Below are 19,854 nucleotides of genomic sequence, written 5' to 3' on the forward strand. Positions count from 1 at the left end.
TTCAAACTGTAACCTGACTGTGTGGTACATCCAATGGGAGAGTTTATCTGGATGAAAAATAACCCAAAAAAGAACTGTGTGGCTGCACAAATGTTATCCTGGCTTGTGGGAGAGGACAGCAGGGGAAGGACAGTGCACAGCAGTGCAGGTTACAGCAACTTCTCTGGCATTGGTGCTGACTTAACATATAGGGATGCATTTCTGGTGTTCCAAAGCTGAATATATAAACTCAGGGTTGTTGGGACTTCTGCTGCTTATCAGAATGGCAGATGATGTCTTAACCTTTGAGTTTGGCCCTTCATTTGTAATTAAATAAAAAGAAACAGTTGGTTTTATTGTATCATAAACCAAGATTTATGCAGGAGCTCCCACTTGGTCATGGCAACTTGTTCTATCAGTCACTTCATACCAAGCAAGTTTAGTGGTAGGGAGGACATCACTTTGTTACACTTTGTTTTTTGAGCACTGATAGGGATTTCAGAGCTATCCAGGACATGGGTGATTGCTCCACCAGGCTGTTTTTTCAGTTGTTTTTAATTGTGTGTACATACACCCACACTGTCTCTGTATTTGAATAGCTTGAGGAAACTGGACTGTGTACTTTTCATGCTTCGAGTCAAACACAAGTCTCTGCTCTTGGCAGGAATTTGGCTTGGTTCCTCCCAATAGCCAGGAGAGATGCGCCAGCATTTGTAGATCACTCAACAGTATCTTTGTGAAAGATGGGTCAAGATTTTGATTTTTGAAGATCTTTAAAGCCTTGCATGTTTCCCATTGGGACCCCAATGTATTTTGGAAGACCTTGATCATATGTCTGGCTCTCTGACAGATGTGTCTTATCAATTTTATCTTCTTACTCTGAGATTAGACATGAAATATGGGAGTGTCTCGTGACAAGCCCTCAGTAATGTGGTCAGGATATCCCATCATGCCACAAATACCTTTTAATGTTTTTCCCCTTTTACCGTAAAGCCACATTTCCTTGTCTTGTTCCCACATGCTGTTGTTGCACTGTTAAAATGTGTTGAAAATACAGGACAGAAGGTAGAAGTCTTGTTTCAGTAAAAGATTTCAAGTAAAAGATCTGTTGTGACTATTTTGGGACCCCCAAGTGTTTATTTTTTGTTGTCTATGTTTTAGTTTTTTCCCCATGTGATTTCTGGTTTATGTATGTGTTTGGTGTGATGGAGTAAGAGAATGCTCTGAGTACTTGGGTTAGCAAGACCTGTCAGCGCTGGGGGCAGCTCAGCCCACACCATGGTGCAGGACTTTCTCATGAAGTAAGAAATGGATATGGAGGGAGAAGGGAGCAACATATCTCAGGTGGAGTCTGGTGTGAGATCTCACACTTGTTAATGACAAGTGTGTTTGTCTTGTGAGACAATGGGTGACGTTGAGCTGGATTGTGTCTAAGAAAGTGCAGTTTCGGCAGTTTGGTCAGACTTGGGAGGTTTCGTAATTGTGACTTTAGTTCAGGTGTGCTGTGGGCAGCTGTTGATCCTGATAAACTATTTAATTTGATATTTGTTGAGAACTCTGAAAACTTGCAAAGTTCTCACTGAAGGAAAATAAAGCATAATAAAAAAGGTTATTGACACAGTTGAATTATTATTTTAGTGCATGTGTTTGCCCAGTAGACCATAATGGATTTGGAGTAGTTGTTCTGGTACACTGAGTAAATTCTGGGTCGGTTTTGGTGTGCCTAGTCATTGTGAAAGCACTTATTTCTCAATGCCACACAGCTGCTCTTGAAGTGTTAAGAATTGGCCTGTCAAGTACTGGCCTGTTGTTTGACCAAACTGGCAGAATGGTGCTGTAAGACATGTTTTTCTGATTGTGTCCTTAATTGACTAAGCAGCACTGTGTCAGAAAGAACCACTTTTATTTAAATACCCATAAAAACATTTTTTCTATACTATTGAGAATTAATAACATAAAAGCATCTCTATTTTTTTTTTTTTCTTTAGGGAAAAAAAGTAAGGCTCATCTCTACTGGATAAAAGTGATTTAAGTTTTAGCTTGCTGGAAATTCTCTTGTCAGGTCCAAGCCCCTTGAAATGTTTTTGTAATAGAGATGTTGAAACACAATGGGTGGTGGAAATGTTTTTTATTAATTGACTCAGTATGTCTTTTTTTTTCTTTTGAAATGCCAGTCAGTCAAGGCTGTTATTCAGCCACTACCTGGTCTGCTTTATTTCTGGTGCAGCTGAGATGAACTGGTCTGTATAGCAGAGTATGTACATGGGAGTTTGGAAAATAGGGTTAACTGTGCCTGAATGTCTCCTAAATCTTTGAGATGTCTGGGCTCATTTAACCTCCTCTTTTCTGCAATATGGAGCAGAAATTGTCTGACAAAACAAAAATGAAACAGAAGTGGTGTGCGTGCATCCTTTTCCCAAAAGATATAAACAGTCGAGAAGGAGGATTGTGTTCTCAGAAGCTTGGCAGATGATGCTGAGAATTGACATAACACAGATATAGGCAGAGCACCAGAGTCTCTTTTGCTTTGTTACTTAAAGGAGGGAGTTCAGATCAGCTCTCTGGAATCCTGATACTTTTGAGAAAAATGAAATGTTAGCGAAGCAATCTCTGTGATTTTGTGTCACAATGTGTGTGACTGGACTGAAGAGAAGGGAGCTGCAGATGACTGCAGATAGCTTATCAGCAGTGTTTAAAACCCCAAAATTCTCGCCTGAATTGAGCACTTCCCATCTGAATCTGATAGAGTTGTGCTTCCTGCCTGAAAGCTGTTGCCATGATGAGCTGTAGTCTCTGCATGGCACGTGGGCTGCCTGTGAGACCTGTTTATTTACTAGTTGAAGACAAGACCCATTGTGTGGGTTTTTTGGCCAAATAAAGTTTTGAGAGCATTCTGAAGTTGTCTCCTCACAAGGTAAGGACAGCAAAATCCCCACTGATAGAGCTTAACAGAATCTGGACAGGACTGAGAGCGAGAGTAATTGGTATCACCTCCCAACTCCCTCCTGTATTTGGCAGTCAGGGAAGAGATGGCCCAAAAACCATAGGCAGCAGCTACTGCAAATACTTGAATAAGGATTTATGGATTCCTGAAGCTGAGGTGTGAAAAAGAAAAGACTGATTTTTATCCCTAACTCCCTATTGATCTCTTAAGCTCCTTTATTCTGAGGCTCTCAGAAGTGTTTGATGTCACTGAGGTCATGCTTCTCTTTCCTCTTGCTTTTGGTCCCTATCCTGTAACATGAAAAAATGGCTTTAGCTGGGTTCTTTTGACTCTTTTGGATCAGAGAGGTCATGGTTGCTGCAGACTCCAGGAAGAACCTGCCTTCTAGGCTGTGTCTGAGTCCATCAGCACAGAAAATAAAGCTGCAGTGGCCAGCTGCAAATCGTTGATGAGCTCTTGGCTACGTAGCAGAAACCACTGCGACTTGTTAAATGTACTGAAAGTTGTGAAATAAACAGGTTTGACAGCTGCTCTCCCCAGACTGGGCTGTTCTTGCCTCAGTTCAAGAATCACTGCTTGAGAATATCAAATTGTCTAATCCAAGAAGCCCAGGAATGTTTCTAGAAGCATCTTTGATTTAAAAAACTAGATGACATTCTGTAAGCTTTCTCATGTGTGTGTTTTCTGTTTTTTAATATTCCTTCCCCATAAATCAAGTCATTCCACTTCTATAAGTAAATTTCCCTCTGACATCGAAATTGAGGAACAAGTGAAAACACATCATTTTTGCTGATTCTTTCCACTCCTCTTGTTTGTAGCTCAAGTCTTGGCTATGTATTGAAGACTGTATTATTATTTTTTAATCAAAACTGTTTCTTCCATAGGAGAGAGGATAATTTATTTTGTTACTTTAAATAACAGAAACATCTTGCTTCTAAAAGCTGAAGAAAGAGGGGCTTAAAAATTCTAAGTATTTGATATTGTGTAATGAATCTATCTACCAAAAATAGGCTTTGTAAAGAAGGGTAGTAACTCATTCTGTAATACTCTTAGTCAACAGCAAAAGCCATATATATTTTTTTTTACTGAAATAATTAATGGCTGCATATCTAAAGTTCTGCAAATTTTTGTAATGCTTAGCAGAATCTAAAATTTTGAGGGAATATCTTGTGTTCCTGCTTGTGAAAATAGCTGTTCCTTTAATCTGTTTTTTTGCTCCCTTGCCAGCCAAGCTAAAAAAGCGAGCAGCACCATCAAGCTATGCTAATGTTGTGAGCCATTTTCATCCTTCAGTGTCCCAGAGGGTTGATTCCTGGTCTGCCATCATCCCTGCATGAAGTGAATGTGTGCATGTGTGAAGAATGCAGGATTGGGCACAAATCCTGTACCCTTTGAAGACACTCTGTCCAAAACAAACACTCAGTTCCCAGTCAGTGTAATTTAGTTGATAAATATCTTAACAGCTTTCTGGGGAGGAACCTCTGCTTGTTTTCTGCAATGTACCAAAAGCATTTTTAGTACCATGCTGAAGTCCTTGAACATGAGGGCCTGTAGTGCTGTTTGTGCATTGATGGTGCCAAACCATGTAAATGTTTTATTGTTTGTTTCTCCCCAAAATGTGGTGTTTTAGACTGCTCAGAGACTGGGACTTTGGTTTAATATTTCATGGGGATTAAAGAGAAGAGCAACAGATAAAACCTCTGTGCATGAAATGAAAATGAGCGTTCTAATGTTTCGTGGTGTCAAAGACCAGGAGACTTTATTGTTCCTGGTTGGCATTACTGATAGTTGTCCCTGTTGTATGTCCATGTGTAAGTCCTTGGGCATTTTCTGTTCATATCTTCATCCTGATCACATGTTCTCAAGATACAAAATCAAATCCAAAACAAAATGTTTTAGTGAGTGTGTGAAGTAGAATACAGATTGCAGAGAACGTGCAATCTTGTTGTGGAGAAGCAGCAACATCACACCTTTAGTTTAGCTCTCATGTGAATTTGTAGTCTTCAGACAAACTCAGAATTGAACAAATGTATAGATGGGATTTTTTAAAATAAGAACATTTGTCATCATTACTTTATATATGTAGCATATCTGCATACATAATACGCATGCAAATGCAAAATTGCCTCTTTAAGGCTCCTCATTTAAGAAAACACAGTGCCATCTGTTTTGGCCCTGATTTGAAGGTGAGTTAAGCAGGTGCTTTGGTGCTTTGCTCATTTGGAGAAAGCCACATGTAATGTGTTGGCCAATGAAAGATGTACAGAATGGTGTCCTGCTTCCACAGTCAGCTGTCCTTACAGTAAGGCCAGTGGGGAAGAGCTGGACTTGGAAAGAAATGGAAGAATCTCCTGAAATGATGTGGTTTATGTGCCATGAGGAGCTCTCTAATACCAGTTGTGGTGTTGGGGTGTCCCTCTGTGCTATTGAATGAGTTTCTGTGACTTTGGTGAAGTCACAGAAATTGCTACATATCTTTAATAACTAGCTAACTGAATAATCCGAGTGAAAAAGAAATGTATTTTTAAATTTTACAGTGCAAGGTAATTTTTTTCAAGTCACATTTTGAAATCTTTATTTCAAGATGTGAAAGAATTAATTAAATCCACCTTTGTAACAGTGTGCCTTTGTGGTGATGACACACGCTCTGACATTAGTGGTCCGCATGAAACCAAAGGGAATTCCTTGGAGCAGGGTTGGGAAAAGGGCTTTTTTCCCTTCCTCAAGAATCAGATGGAAGTGTGTGACCAACATTGTCATTGGTGGCAGAGTGGCTGCTGTTTGTGGGGGCAAGGATGACAGATCTGTTTGGAAGGAAGCTTGGGATCTGTGTGTGTTAAATCTGTCTGGAGATGGGAGAGGAGGCAGGATGTGTACTGAGTCCAGCTCTGCCCTTGACTTGTCCCATACAGCCCCTTTTGAATTCAGAAGGAATTATCTCCAAATAAATATAAGGGTGGATGTGCACGAGTGAGTGAGAATGCAATCACCTGATGTGGGATTCCCATAGTGAGGTGTTGACTCATCTTTTTATGTATGGAAAGCTATTTTGCAGCCTTAGAAACAGTGCTTTCAGTTGGGGAAGGCATTGAAGCACTTGTATGAAGTGCTTTTCCAAGGAGGGATTTTTTCCATAGTCAAGTCCTGTGCAAACTTGAAGTGTCTTTGATTAAGGGAAGTGGGGAGTGAAGTAGTTTCAGGTGCTACTGTCTGTGAATAATATCCTGCACATGGAGCCTCTGTTCTGTTGGTCCTTAGGCAATAGTGTGATAAAAAAACAATACAAACACCTGCACTTGGATCCACCTGCTGAGTTCTGTCTCTTAACTCCTTATTCTATAACTTAGGAAAAAGGAGGCAGGGACTTTTCTGTGCTTTGGCTGCTGTGTTGAGAGGCACAAACAGGACGAGCTGCCAGAATAGAGCAGTGAAACTGTCCTTATGTTGGGCTCCTGCATGCACAGACAGGTTGGGAGAGGAAGGAGAAAACTCTTTCCCTGCCTTGCCTGCTCTCTTGCATTTACTCTTGGCCCTCCTGTAGTGGGGCCATAAATTGCTTTCATTATGTACCTTACATTAATTTCTCATTATTTTATTGAGTCCATGTTCCAGCAGCTTCTAAATTTCAGGCTTAGTGTGCTAATGAAATTTAATCATTCCCAAACCAGACAATTTGTATTTATAAATACATTTTCTTTTTTAACTAAAGGAATTCTGGAGCAGGAAAATGCCCAAGTAAATTCAAGGTTTGCTCTTTAACATTGGCAGCTGCTGTGCAAGATACAGGCTGAAGCTGTAGATCTCCATGTGTTAGCAGCAACAAAAAATTGCCTTTTTTTTTTTTTTTTTTGATTGTGAGATACAATTGTGTTTGTTTCCCACTTTCTAATCTTGAAAACAGAAGCTGGGTAAAACTGGTTGGCTCTCCTCATCTCTGCCTCTGTAAGGACTGGAACCAGTTTAGTTGGGGATAGGTCAGCAGTGTGAAAGTTTTGTTTAAGATCTTTCTCAACCATGTCAGTGTTGTTTCTCTTAACTTGTTTAGCTTTTGTGCTGGGTTTGTGAAGGTAAAACATGGCTTAGCCCTTAATGTACAACTGTTTTGGCTTCAATATAGCAAAGCTATAAATAGGCTCCCCTTTGCCTCCCCAGCAGTAGGAAATGACTGCAGCAGGTGTTGTCCTCTGCTAGAAATTTGCACATTATTACTACCCAAGTATTTCTTTCTTAAAATCAGCTTTCTTGTTACGTGTTCTGCCTTTATTAAATGGCAACTGACTGGTCAGCAAGTATCTTGTTAAAATCTGAAGTCTTCATTAGGTCAAAAGAAATAAAACCAGAAAGTTATTTTTGTTTTATTTCTGTGCAGCCTCTGTGTAAAGTTTATTTTATATGCAATTTAAAAAGTATTACCAGAAGGCACAGGAGAGCTGCATAAAGCTGGTTGCTGACTGAAATGGTTTTGATTCTTTCAGCTTTGCTGGGCTGGAGTTTAACTCAGGTTTGTTGCAGCAGTTCCTTTGTGATAGGACTGACAGATGCTTGGAAGTCTGCAGGCAAGATTTGTGTCCGTGCTTGGATTGAGTTCTCCTTGCACTGCAGAATCAAGAAAATAAACTGGGTTTTTTTTGTGCAACGAGGTGGTGCTTAGAGTAAATAAGGATATTGCAGTCTGGCCCATGTGAAATGGGTTTGCTGATGACAATAAACAGCTTCCCCTTGATCCAGACTCCATCGTTTTCTTTGTATTGATGCTTGGTCCCAGCAAAGAGCTGGAGATGTTTGGGCAGGGAGAATCCATGTGTTTGTGCTGCTGAGCCTGTTCTGCTCAGGCAGGGTGGAGAGCCCTGGCCTCCTGCCTCTGGTGGGTGCTGCAGAAAGAGTGAAATCAGGGGAGGTGTTCTGTGCAAACAGCAAAAAGGGGGCACACTCCTGTGTTTCAGTTCCTGTTTAACATCTGTGCCTTTGCACCCCTTCCTTTCTTCCACAGATGTGAGAGCTGTGTGGAGCTGCTGTTTGTGAGAGGGGCTGGGAACTGCCACGAGTGTGACACCCCCCTGAGGAAGAGCAACTTCAGGGTACAGCTCTTTGAGGATCCTGCTGTCGACAAGGAAGTGGAAATCCGGAAGAAAGTGCTGAAAATGTGAGTGTCACCATGTAAAAGAACAGAGAGTAGATGCATTTCATGGATCAAAATTTAAAACTATTTACTTATTCAGTAGTACAGGGGAGATTTTTTTTTTTTTTAAGTGGCAGACCATAAAACTTGACTCCATTTATAATGGAGGGATTTCAGAGAATCTGATTTTGTGCAACAATTGAAAGCTGAATTCTCAATTTAGCCTTGAGGGATTCCTGCTTAGCATTAGAAGATGTTGAGTGTTTCTATGTGGCCTTCTTTGGCAAAGACTTGGCTCCAAAATGGAGATGATTAGATATTGAAAGGATGAACATGGCAGTAGAGCAAGAAACAGGACCTTGATTGTTTTGTTCCCTGGGGACCTGTTCTGAGAGTTGAAGGCCAGTTCCCTTCAAAATCAAAATGGGCAAAAGAGTTCACATTGTTTTTAGCTTCACACAGCAATTGTTAGTGGAAATGGTTCCTTACAAGCCTGGTGTTACCAGTCTTTCATGCAGATTTGAAAGCTCTTGAAATTGAGATAAATGAGGTCTAAGATTGCATCTTGCTCCTTGTGGCCAGTAAGCAGCATTTTATAAGGAAAATATGGGAGCCAGTTGGTGTTTTGATAGAAAAAAATCTGATAAATGTAACGATCCAGAGAGAATTGTGTGTGCCTAAGTGAACTTACAGGTAAATTATAAGCTTGTCAGCCTCTATCTAAAACTTGGTACAATAGTAAATAAATCATATGATGTTGCTGAGATGTGGGGAAACTGTGCCACTGAATACCAAGATGCTGATGTGGAAAGCAGTGATAATTTTGAAATTGGATTTTAATGTCTATTGAAGTTAACAGAATTCAAACTGGAATAAGTCAATAAACATGGAATAAAGTTTAGTTAGAAGAGAAAATGTTGGAAAATGTAAGCTTGGCCTGCTTGGGTTTTCCAGATTAATTTTTAGGAGGCAGAAAAAAATGCCCCCAAATTGGAATATGGCCTCAATTCTTGGGATTTTGATATTCCTGGATGTCATGGTCCACAGATCAAGCAAAATCTCAGCTTTATATTTTCTTGGGAAGAAAGTCTGCCTGTCTTTACTTTCAAAAGCTGTCCATGTTCTAAGCCAATTGTCCCTTCATCTTTTTACTTTCTCCAGCTCTGAAGAGGTGAATATGAGTGCTGAAATGGTCTATTGATATGAAATGAGATAATTGTGTAACATTTTCAGTTTGCTGCTGACATATGCTTTCTGTTGTTGGCACAAAGCCAAACTCCCTTTTCTGATTGTTCTAGAAAAGCTTTTTTTCTGTGGGTGTTACTCTTGTCTCTGCCTTTGTTAAAAGGCTGGCTGGGAGTTCCTCTGTCTTGGCCTCTGTGCTCATGTTTACCTGTAACCCTGGAAAAGGAATTGGCAAACAACAGGCAAAGATAGCACAGATTTCTTCCAGGCTGCCTCCCTTCCTTTGGAGCAGGCACTTCTGTCTCCCCTTAAAGATTCTGGTCAGTCTGGGAGTCACAAAGCACACCGTAGATAAAACTAGATCAGTGCTTAATCAGCTGGCAGCAAAAGCCTTGTTGAATGGAAGTTGCATCTTTCTGTGTTTTATAAATACTTTTCTCTTCTCTCAAAGATACAATAAAAGAGAGGAAGACTTTCCCACTCTTGATGAATATAATGATTTCTTGGAAGAAATAGAAGAAATTGGTAAGTCTTAATGCTTGAATTTTTGATGTCCTGTGCTTATGAGACCATAAGCTTTTATCTTCTGACTCAGCTGCCTATGAGAATGTCTAAGTTCAGTTTCTGTAACATGATTTTTCATTGTATCAGATTTTTATCTAATTACTTTTTTTCTGGATTTAATCATATTTGCTGAACTGTAGTACATTGTTAAGTAAAGCATTTTATCTGCCAGAGGAAAAAAAACAATCCAAAGAGGAAGCAAGCTGGAAAAGAAAGGCTTGCAGGGGACTGTCAATGCTGCACTGGCAAAGATTAAACAAAGAGAGGAGAAATTGAAATTTTCATTATATCCCTCCATTAGCTTTATCTACCATGACAGAAGCCATATGGTGTCTTTCATCATTTTTGCTTCTGCAAGTACAGTAGTTGAAGCAGCTTTGAAGCTGATGACCTTACATACCACTGTGGTAGCATTTTATGTTTCTGTGCAGAAGGAGAAGGTTTAGGAACAGACGTTGATTTCTTTCTTTTTGGATTAGCTGAAGCAGAACTTTGCCCTTTGGGGAAGGGACAATGTTATCAACAGAGTTTATTTTCTTCTTAGTTAGGGTGACTTGTGATTTATGGTGGAGTGATGGGTTTTGCTTAGAAAAACAAGGATGTGTTCAAAGGAGTGACTCCTAAATGGTTTGCTCTTGGTTTTTATGAGCTTCTGAGCCTTTTCTTTTTTTTTTGACCTGGAGGAAGAAGAGGTGACTTAGAGCTTGCAGGAGGAGCAGTAAATGTAATTTGAAGGAAACCATGGAGATGACACTTTTCCTTCATTTTTCTCAAAGGAGCCCTTGCTCCTTTTTGCGCTCTGGTGTTTTGTAGAAATGTATCCAATACACTTATTGCTGTGAGCAATGTATGATGTTTTTGTTGGCATCAGGAGGCTGAGGCTGGGAAGCCAAATCGTGTGGCTGGGAAACACCAGTCACACTCACATGGGTCCAGATATCTGGAGGAGATGATGTGGGTGTAGCTTTGTTTGTATATTTTTTGGAATGGTATGGGAGAAGGAGGGAATGAATAGAAAGAATGGCCAGAGGATCTTGGAAGAATCTGTGTGCTCATGGGAAGGAAAACTGCTTTTTTTCATGTAGCATTAAATACAATTTCCCATTTAACTGCTGTTGCAGGATTTTCAACATCTGTAACAAGGGAGTTGAAGTTTTGCCTGAAATTGTCTGAACCTCAAGAATTTGTGCAGGATGTTATGATTTTACAGCTCTTGAGATTAGGTGGTTACATTGCAAATGGTTCCAAATCCTGTACTGGGAACTTGGTTTTAGAAGCAGCAGAAACCTGGCTGGTCTTGATAACCTTATGAAAAAAAGTGATTTGGCCAGTAATTGTTTTGGCCCTGCAAATGCATAGTGAAGAAGCTTGATAGAGTTTTTAGGAATTGGAGTTAGTTACCTGAGAGGAACATCTAAAATTTGAAGTCCAACTGCATCCTAGTTCGTTCATGTGGCAGCCAGGGTGATGAGAGGAAAGAAGGGGTGCAGTCAGAAGACTCTTAATTTTCACTGTCAGTGAGTTCATTTTTGATATCCCAACTCCAGACAGATCCCAAAGGACAGGTTAGATTCAACAACACCACTTTAGGCAAGAGTTCAAGCCCTGTTTGCTTTCCCTGGTGACAAAGCCCATTGCACATTTGTCTCCAAGCCCATCCCTGCTGTGGTCCTGGGCAGAATTCCCCACCTGGCAGTTGTCTGATGTGGCATTTTCCAGTGCATGTTGTGAATGGTGTGACTGAACAGTGTGTTAAAAGTCATTGACTCTGTATGATCATGTCACACTTTACTGCTGAGAGGAGTTATTTCATTTTTGTGTGTCTCTGAACTCCCTGCTTGCTTGCTCATGTGGAAAACTGGGCTGCAAGATGGAAAAGAGAGGATGTGCAGGGCAGCTTTGCCTTGTGGAGCCAACATTCAGCAGACTTGCAGTAACTGGTGGTGGTTGGGAAGGTTTCCCCTTTCCTCATGCCCCAAACTTTCAGTTTTTCTGTGAGAGGATCAAAGTGCAGCTTTACCTTTATTTTTTTTTTTTTTCCTCTTTGCTGGAAGGTTTCGTTTCTGGAGTTGTTGTAGGGGCTTAAATGAAGTAGTTGCTTAGCACAGACAAAATGTTAACATCCTGTATAGGTGTATTTCACGTGGCCCTGATTCTGATAGGTTTTCCAAATATTCCAGGTAGGTCAGCTCCAAAACTAGCCATGGATGAGACACAGCAATTGCTGACCTCACTTGAAACACATTTTCCTCCTTCATATCAGCTGTTTTTTACCTACAGACTTTTTCTATTGGAATAGAAGAGTTGGATGGTGCAGCAGCAGCATGTGTGTATGTGGGAAGGTCAAACAAACATTAGGATAGTCACCTTTTAAGATTTCTATTATAAAAAACAGGTTTTTTGAAGTGGTTTCGAGTGTAGCCACTGAATAATGCTTTGGGCTAAAATGTGTTAAACAAGGCTTTAAATAAAAAACACATTTTTAAAGCAAGTTCTCCCCAGAAGAAAAATCAGTTGGACAATTTGAGAACATTGTAAGCACAGTTTGTTGTCATTAACACTAGGAATAAAAATAAAGTGAAAGGGTTAAAACCTGCCTTTGGGAAAGGTGTGGAAAACATGTATCTGAGTGAGTCTGGTCTGTGCCCATAGGGTGAGAGGGACCTGGTTAAACCTTTGATTGTTGCTACAAGTTGCACTATGTGGCCACAATGTGAATTTCGCTTGCTCTTTCTACAAAGTTTTCTTCTTCCCCCAAGAATTTCTGCTTCCCCAGAGTATCTCTGGCCATTTTTCAAGCCCTGTGTGAAAGCTCTTGGAGCAGGACCCACCTCCCAGTGTGTGCCTGGCACCTTCTCCTGGTACCTGAGTGAGGCCCCCAGGCATTACCGCAGCACAATGGTTATGGTTAATCCTGCTTTTTAAAAAGCATTCAGCTCCGAAGGAGGCTGCTGTTCTTTGTGTATTCCCGTGTCTCCCCGATCCTCCAGGACTTTATGCAATACCAGGACTTTCTCTCAGAACGCTTCTCTGACAAGTGATCCTTGGATAGAAAGGGTTTTGCTATCTGTGATCACTTGTGGGTTGTGCTGTTTATTGTTTTGTGGTTTGGTTTTTTCCCCCCTCTGTGTGTGTGTTCTCGAGGATGGTGTTGCTGGTCCTGACACAGGCAATAACCCAACTGGAAACTGGGCAGCTTTATCAAAGATCTGTTTCAGTCATCACACTGTTCCAGCCAAAATGGTCTTTCTTAGAGTGATGGATAGGGCTGAGTGATTTCAGTCATTCATTGCTGTTTACAGCTTTTCTGGAAAAGTTATTGACTCAATAAAAGACTGCTGAGGATAAATAGAAATAATCATTGATACCTAACTAGACTTTTCTGGCTTAACTGTGGGTTTTCTTTTGTTTCTGAGAATTATTTTGTTATAATCCCAGAAATGTTGGTTGAAAGGGATCTGTTAAATTCTTTTCCATCTTTTCTCCCCCTCACTCCACTCCTTCCCCTTTTAAAAGTACAGGGGTCAGGCATCAAAAGCACCAAGGGAAATTGCCACAGTAGCCTGGGACATCCCAGGCAAACTGAGGATGAAGTTTTGTCTCCTTCTGTAGCACTCTGCCATTCCCAATCTGGGGTTTTAAGGAGATGATAATTTAGGAGTTGTTTGTAGTAGGATGGGAGGAATATTGTTTATAGTCAACTAATGCTAATAATTTTCAGTCTTAGTCTAAAAAGGAGATTTTGAGGGACTTAGTCCTGCAGTGGAGTGATATTCATTCATACTGCTATGTCTCTGGACAAATTATTGTGCCACTTAATTAAAATTTTTGTCTCATTTTCTTTTTTATAACAAGGAAAATATTTTTTTTCATTTGTTGTAGAATTGTATAATGAATGTTGTTGTTTTGAAAAACAGAGAAAGTCCCTGTAGAGGCTGAATTTCAGAACTTGGGAGTTTCACCTAAATAGAATGAAATGTTTCACAAAAACACAATAGTCTTCCTGTTATACTTAACAGATGTCTCAAGGCAAGTCATTTTATAAACCAACCAATGTGAGATGGATAAGAAGATAAATAATTGTTGCATACAAAACAGCTTCTGTTTCTTTTCCCTGAAGGGCTTCAGGCCTCTTATATCGGCTTATGCTATATTTCAGCATGGACAAAAATAAGTCTGTCTTCTCTTTGAAACCTTTTCAAACCAGCCATCTGCTTTGCCACTCATATTCAGATCTACACCAATATTTTTTCAGGGTAGGTGTAGCATATGAGTTGGAATTTTTAACTCTTTCTAGTTCTTCTAGTTCTATAATTTTTTTTTTTTGGAGTTATGAAGTATATTTAAAATAAATTTCTGGCAAAACTCAAAGCAGGCCAAATAAAAAAAGCGCTGCATAGTCCTATGTTAAAGTTTATATGTTGAGTGTTAGCAACAAGAACAAGTGTTCTTTGGTTTTATAGCTGTTGGGTTTTAAATGCCAAGTAACTTGTGGAGGGGACAAAGGGCAAGAGAGGGAAATAATATCTTAATTTTTTTTTGGTGCCCTAGTGCCCCTTGCAAAGCAGACTTGTCAGCTTTGTATTGTGAGGATACAATGGCAAGAATTTGTATTCTATAAATATTGATGAAAAGACGTTTGAAGCTCATGAAAAATTTATTAGAAAATATGTTGAAAGATGTTTTGGCTGGCTGGCTGGCCACTGGTAACCATGCAGTGTCAAAGAGCAGCTTGTTTTGCTGGTAGGTGTTTATTGTAGGACAGAAGATGCTGTTTGCATGAGCTAAAGGGCAGCTGTTGACACTGAAGTTGATGTAGGCAGATCCAGGTTACACTGTCACACTTTCCATTGTTTTGCCTTTTTTTTTTTTTTTTTACACTTTTTAACACTCTTTTACACTGTTTCCAGTCTTACAACAAAATGTCTTAAGTGTTTCCACTCTTGAAATGTGTACAAGTCAGTGTTGAGGAGGAGATGCTTAGGACCAGGACAATGTTTCTTATCAGTGGCTGTAGATCAGCATTCTCTGGGACAAATTTCCTCTGGCCTTTGAGGGGGCTGGAAGTTAGAATCTCTGATTGTTGGTGTACTACAATATCCTTGAGTGACAAACCAGGATAAAATGGGGAGAGCAGAGTCAGCATGGTGTGAGCAGATCTGACTGCTGAGAGGGTTGTGGCTGTGGTTTGGTTCCAGCCACAGCAGGAAAACAAGGGGGTGATAAACACTTCCACCATGAGCAGTGCAGTGGGCTTTTAGGGTGCCTGTACAGGTGAAATTTCCCAAACATTGATGCAGAAATAGATATTTTTTAGATAGAAATGTTAATGTGAAGTACCAAAATACACCCATTTTTATAAGCAGTTCTTAATAAAGGTAGGCATCTACAAGTGATTAAAACATGCCTGCTTTTTCCCAGTATGAGTTTTAAATCTTAAGCTTCTTGTTTTACAGACCAAATTGTGACCAGTTGGACCTATTAAAGATAACTGAGAAAGAAGCAGAAAAACAAACCCTGAAGGTTTCAAACAGCAGTAATTGCAAAACAGAGATCATCAGCTTATGGCTAGATTTATTTTTAGAGAAATATTCATGATGTTCAGGAGCCTAAAGGCAATTTGGCATCTCCTCATGCACCTGAAGGTGGCATCTGGGCATCCTGCTAGCACAGCATGGCTCATGGGCTATTTCTTTCTTGTGTCGTCATTGAAGAGTTTAGAGAGCTGCTGTGTGGATTTAAGTTGTAGGAAGTGCTGACATTGCCATGCAGCTGCTGTCACTGCAGAGCCCTGGGCTGATTGTGTGCCAGCTTTTTCACATGACACTTCTTCTGTGCCCTAATATTCAAATATTAAAACTTCTTGTCAGTGGGCAACTGTAGACTGGAAATTTGGCTGTCAGATTGCCATTAAAATACTAAATATTTAGACTAAAATAATGTTTTACTAAGGAGAGGTTGCTGCAACCAAAAAGTATGTGTTTGTCACAATATGAAATAAGAAAATGTCATTCCTTTTGGAGGGGAAAAAAACCCCAAAACATTTGGGATGGGTAGCTTGCTTCCAAAAACCAAACAGCTGAACTTTAAATGGCTTGTTTGGGTTATGGCAGTGCCCAGAGGTCCCAGCTGGGATGAGATCAAGACCTCAGGGAGAAGTGCTGCCTGAAGCCATAGTGTGGAGATACAGCAGCAGCAGGTGGTGTGTAGGAGAAGGGAACCTTTATTCCCTTTTTTCTGACTCTTGCCAGTGGGAGACCTCCAGTACAGAGGCCCAGTGGTCTGCCCAGGAACAGTAGCAAAATTCAAAAATTCAACTCAGGTGTTGATTCTGAAATTCTTAAAGCACAAACTCAGCCATCTTAGGTCTTCCCTCTGAACTGAGGATGCTGGGGTGGGGCTGTACAAGTTCAGCTGGTTCAGGAGCCCGACTGAATTGAAATGCTGTCCTCTTGATACTGCTTATTATTTGGAAAATGGGAAAAATAAATACAGTGGGGTTTTTTTTTTTTTTTTTTAAGGTTAGGAAGTTTTTGAACTGTATCTTGCTGAGCCCTTTTTTTGGCAGTTTGAGGAAATTGAGTATTTTTAATAAGAGCAAGATGATGTGGTGGTTTGGTACTCCTGGCAAGAAAGTGTTCCTATTCCCATCTGTACCCTTTTATTACTTCCGTGGTACCCTCTCTGGCACTCAGCCCCTGTGCTGAGCCAGTTCAGGTTACTGGAGGATTTCTCTTGACACTGCAGAGTATCTAAGTATCTGGAATCAGAGCAGGAGAAAGAGTGAGGCCTGTGTTTGGGTGGAGGGGCATAACAGCAGGAATGCCTCCCTTGGCAGCAGTGAGCTGGGCTTGTAGAGCTGACCTTCATCCCACGGCTCTACCACTTTGGACCTTCCTCTTCTTACCTCCATTTGCTCCTGGCATTGATTTCTTGATGTTTCCTTCACTGTTCTCACCTGGTTTGCCAGTCTGGGCTACTTTTGGTTTGGTTTGCCTAGAACCCTCCTAAGTGCTCTTCTCTGGCATGTTACATGTGGTGAGGATGAAAGGGATCTGATGTTCTCCAAACTGAGATGTGCGTTACCCTGATGAGTAACAACAGACTTCATGCTGCTTCCTTCTGTTCCTCTCCAGCAGCCTCCCTGGTACAAATGACTTGGCAGTGGTGCCTGTGCCCAGGCTTGGCTTGGCCCTGGTTGCCTAAAAGCCTTGGAAGAGAGAACTGAACCCAAACCTCCCAAGTGCCAGGCTGGTGTTTCCACAAGACCCTCCTTCCCTTTAGGGTCTGACGCAGCACGGTCACTGCGCGGTTGTTTTCTTGTGGAGGATTTATCAATGGCAGCACAAATTTTCTCGCTGCTCTTGTAGGCATGTGACAGAGCTCTTGGAGGCTTTGAGTGCTCTGTGCTGGCACTGTTCAGTAGCTCTAAGGCCATGGGCATGAGCCCAGCATCCACTCAGGATGGGGATCACCAAGCGACTTCCCAGTGATAACGGCGTTCAGTTGGAATTCACTTGACCCACAAGTGAACCAGTGACCTAGAGGTGAAGGGCTCAGGCATTGTATCAAATTGCAAATCATCCAAACCATCTACATCTTTCAAGCTGTTGATTATAGAAACTGTTCAATTTCTTGAGATATCCATGTGTAGATAATTGGGAATGTTGTGCTAAACTATGGAGCTTGCTGGCTGACCCTGCTTGCTCATAATTACATGAGATATAGTCTGTCACCATTGAGAGACATCAAAAGAAAGTCAGCTGACCTATTAATCTGCAAGCATCTGCAGATTCCTCATAATAAAAGTACATAGGCGCCTTTAAATTATCAAGCAATGTAATTTTTTGTGTACCTGAGAATTCGGTCACTGTAGTCTTTGTGCATTAGATATTCCCTGTGAAAAGAAATGATTTAATTTCCAACCTTGTCTTCATATATTCATAGTGTTTGGTCTAGTTTAATTTTACAGGAATCACCGTTTTCTTAGCTATAACTGCTACTTGGAAAGTTCAGTCTTTTATGAATAGTATGATGATTATTCATGTGTATCATTACAGTGTCACAAAATGGGATTCAAGATTCAAATTTTAATCTCCTACAGATGTGTAAACCTACAGAAACTCTGTTGGCTTTTGTTGAAGTGCAGTGACTTAGCAGATTGTCTCTGTCTTTATATGGCATGTTTAAATAGGTTCTGTTACTGCAATGTTTATATTTGGCTAGAAGGGATAGAGAGCATAAGAATAGTGTTTCTTTGTCGTAGCCATGCATGCTGACCTAATACTTTTGCTTTCTGTCTTTATAATATTTATGCAGTATTTAACTTGACCAACAATGTGGACTTGGAGAACACCAAAAAGAAAATGGAGCTGTATCAAAAGGATAACAAAGAAGTCATTCAGAAGAATAAGTTAAAACTGGTTAGTTAACTTTTCTCCCCTACAATTTTTATTCATTTGTTAAAGAATTAAAGGATTTGTGGAGTACTTTCCTAAAACAAATCAAAGCTGAAAACACTATGCAGAGTTCTTTGTATTTAAATATTGAGGTTGATAGTTGAAATGTAGTTATGCTTTATTTTGGGAAGGGCTTGAGGAGAGGGGCAGGCAGTAGAGCCTGTGTCTCATACATCACCACGGCATGTGTGCTGGCAGTGTCGTTGGACAATATCCAGGAGAGATGAAGTTCATTCCTACACCAGGACAATCGTTCCTTTCTCATCTGAAGGAAAAAAGGAATCCAGACTCAGACATTATGAAGCTCCCAGGAGAGAGTTGTAAAATTGAGGCAAAACACAGGCCTGGTTTATGCAAAAATCAAAATGAAAGATGTTGAAACAAACATTAAAACTTTTGTTCAAGAGCTGATAACAGTAACATCAGGGATTTTGTATATATAATCTGTATGCAAAACACAGGGTTCTTTGAAGATTCATTCATTAAATTATGGCTCACATATCATTTTGTTCTTTAAAAATAAACTTCCATGCATTTATTCCTGTAAGAAAAGTTTAATCTGTTAAATATTTTTTCAGCATAAAAATACACATTGTTATCAGTTCTTGAAGGAAAATGTCTGCCCAGAGGGTGACATAACAAGGGTTTGTGTTTGTAATCCAGTTGCACTAAGGACTTGCTTTCAAATCAGTAGGGGTGAAATCCTCACTCCCCTGAAGTCTGTGGCAAAACTCTGAGTGATTTCTTTAGCTCTAGGATTTCACAGGAGGAGATTGGAATCTGAAAAATGTTTGTTTGAACCTCTTCCTTTTAAAGGCAAGGAAATTTCCCTAGGGGTCCATCTCTGATCTGTTATCCTGTCTCTGACACTGTGCAATATCCTCTGCTTCAGAGCTTGAAGAGACCTGCCAAAGCTTTGGCTGCGTGTCTTATTTTACAATGGAGCTGCAGCCTCTGGGGTCACAGTGAGAACAGCTCTGCCTGCAGCCCACCTTCCCTTCAAGGAAGTGGCTCTGACAGCCTGTGCAGGGGCTGTGTGATGCTGTCAAGCAGCTCTGTAATACCCTGTACCCACTCAAGCCCCCAGGACTTCTATTTGCTGTGCTCTAGTCTTGCTGTGCTGCAGGCTGGCTGCTGGAAGCTGGGCAAGCCTGTGTGAATCCAGACTCACTGAAGAGCTGGAAACATTTCTCTTTTTTCCTTTTTAACATTTGAAGCATTCATAATTTCTTTTTCAACAATTGAAACTTAATAATAGACTTTACACAATGGTTATTACAAAAACTGCATCATCTTGTCCATAAATTTCCCCCTCTCCTAAAAGCTGAAGTGTTGCTTTTCCTCTCCAGCTCCTCTAAGCAAGTTTTGGCATATCTTTACTCCATGTATGGTAAAAGGTGTTCTGCTTTCTTGCTTAAACTTCTTATGGCCAGTCATTGTCCCTACATTCTTGACGTGGTTGCTTCTGAGGGATATAGATGTTTTCTGTCCCTCTTGTTGTTTTTGTTACCCTTTGCTTGCTCCACTGTGATTTGTGTTTGGCAGAATTGAATGCAGAGATCTTAATGCCTCTCGTAAAGGAACTCTGTTTTCCCATCTCTGCT

The 19,854-nt window shown here is 40.5% G+C and overlaps 1 protein-coding gene across 2 annotated transcripts in view; it reads left to right on the top strand.

The window, feature by feature from the left end:
- MNAT1 (MNAT1 component of CDK activating kinase) overlaps positions 1-19,854 on the top strand; it is a 117,877-nt gene that overhangs the window by 26,283 nt on the left and 71,740 nt on the right. The window contains exons 1-4 of one of the 2 annotated variants that reach the window (XM_053980323.1): positions 4,258-4,352; positions 7,914-8,066; positions 9,679-9,752; positions 18,111-18,214. In XM_053980323.1, coding sequence (XP_053836298.1) covers positions 4,285-4,352; positions 7,914-8,066; positions 9,679-9,752; positions 18,111-18,214 — 399 coding nt within the window. In that variant the 5' untranslated portion in view covers positions 4,258-4,284. Of the gene's footprint in view, positions 1-4,257; positions 4,353-7,913; positions 8,067-9,678; positions 9,753-18,110; positions 18,215-19,854 lie in introns of those variants that run through there. The other variant, XM_053980322.1, reaches the window with a different exon arrangement.

The sequence above is a fragment of the Vidua macroura genome, chromosome 6 (genome assembly GCF_024509145.1).
Source record: "Vidua macroura isolate BioBank_ID:100142 chromosome 6, ASM2450914v1, whole genome shotgun sequence".
Taxonomy (NCBI): Eukaryota; Metazoa; Chordata; class Aves; order Passeriformes; family Viduidae; genus Vidua; species Vidua macroura.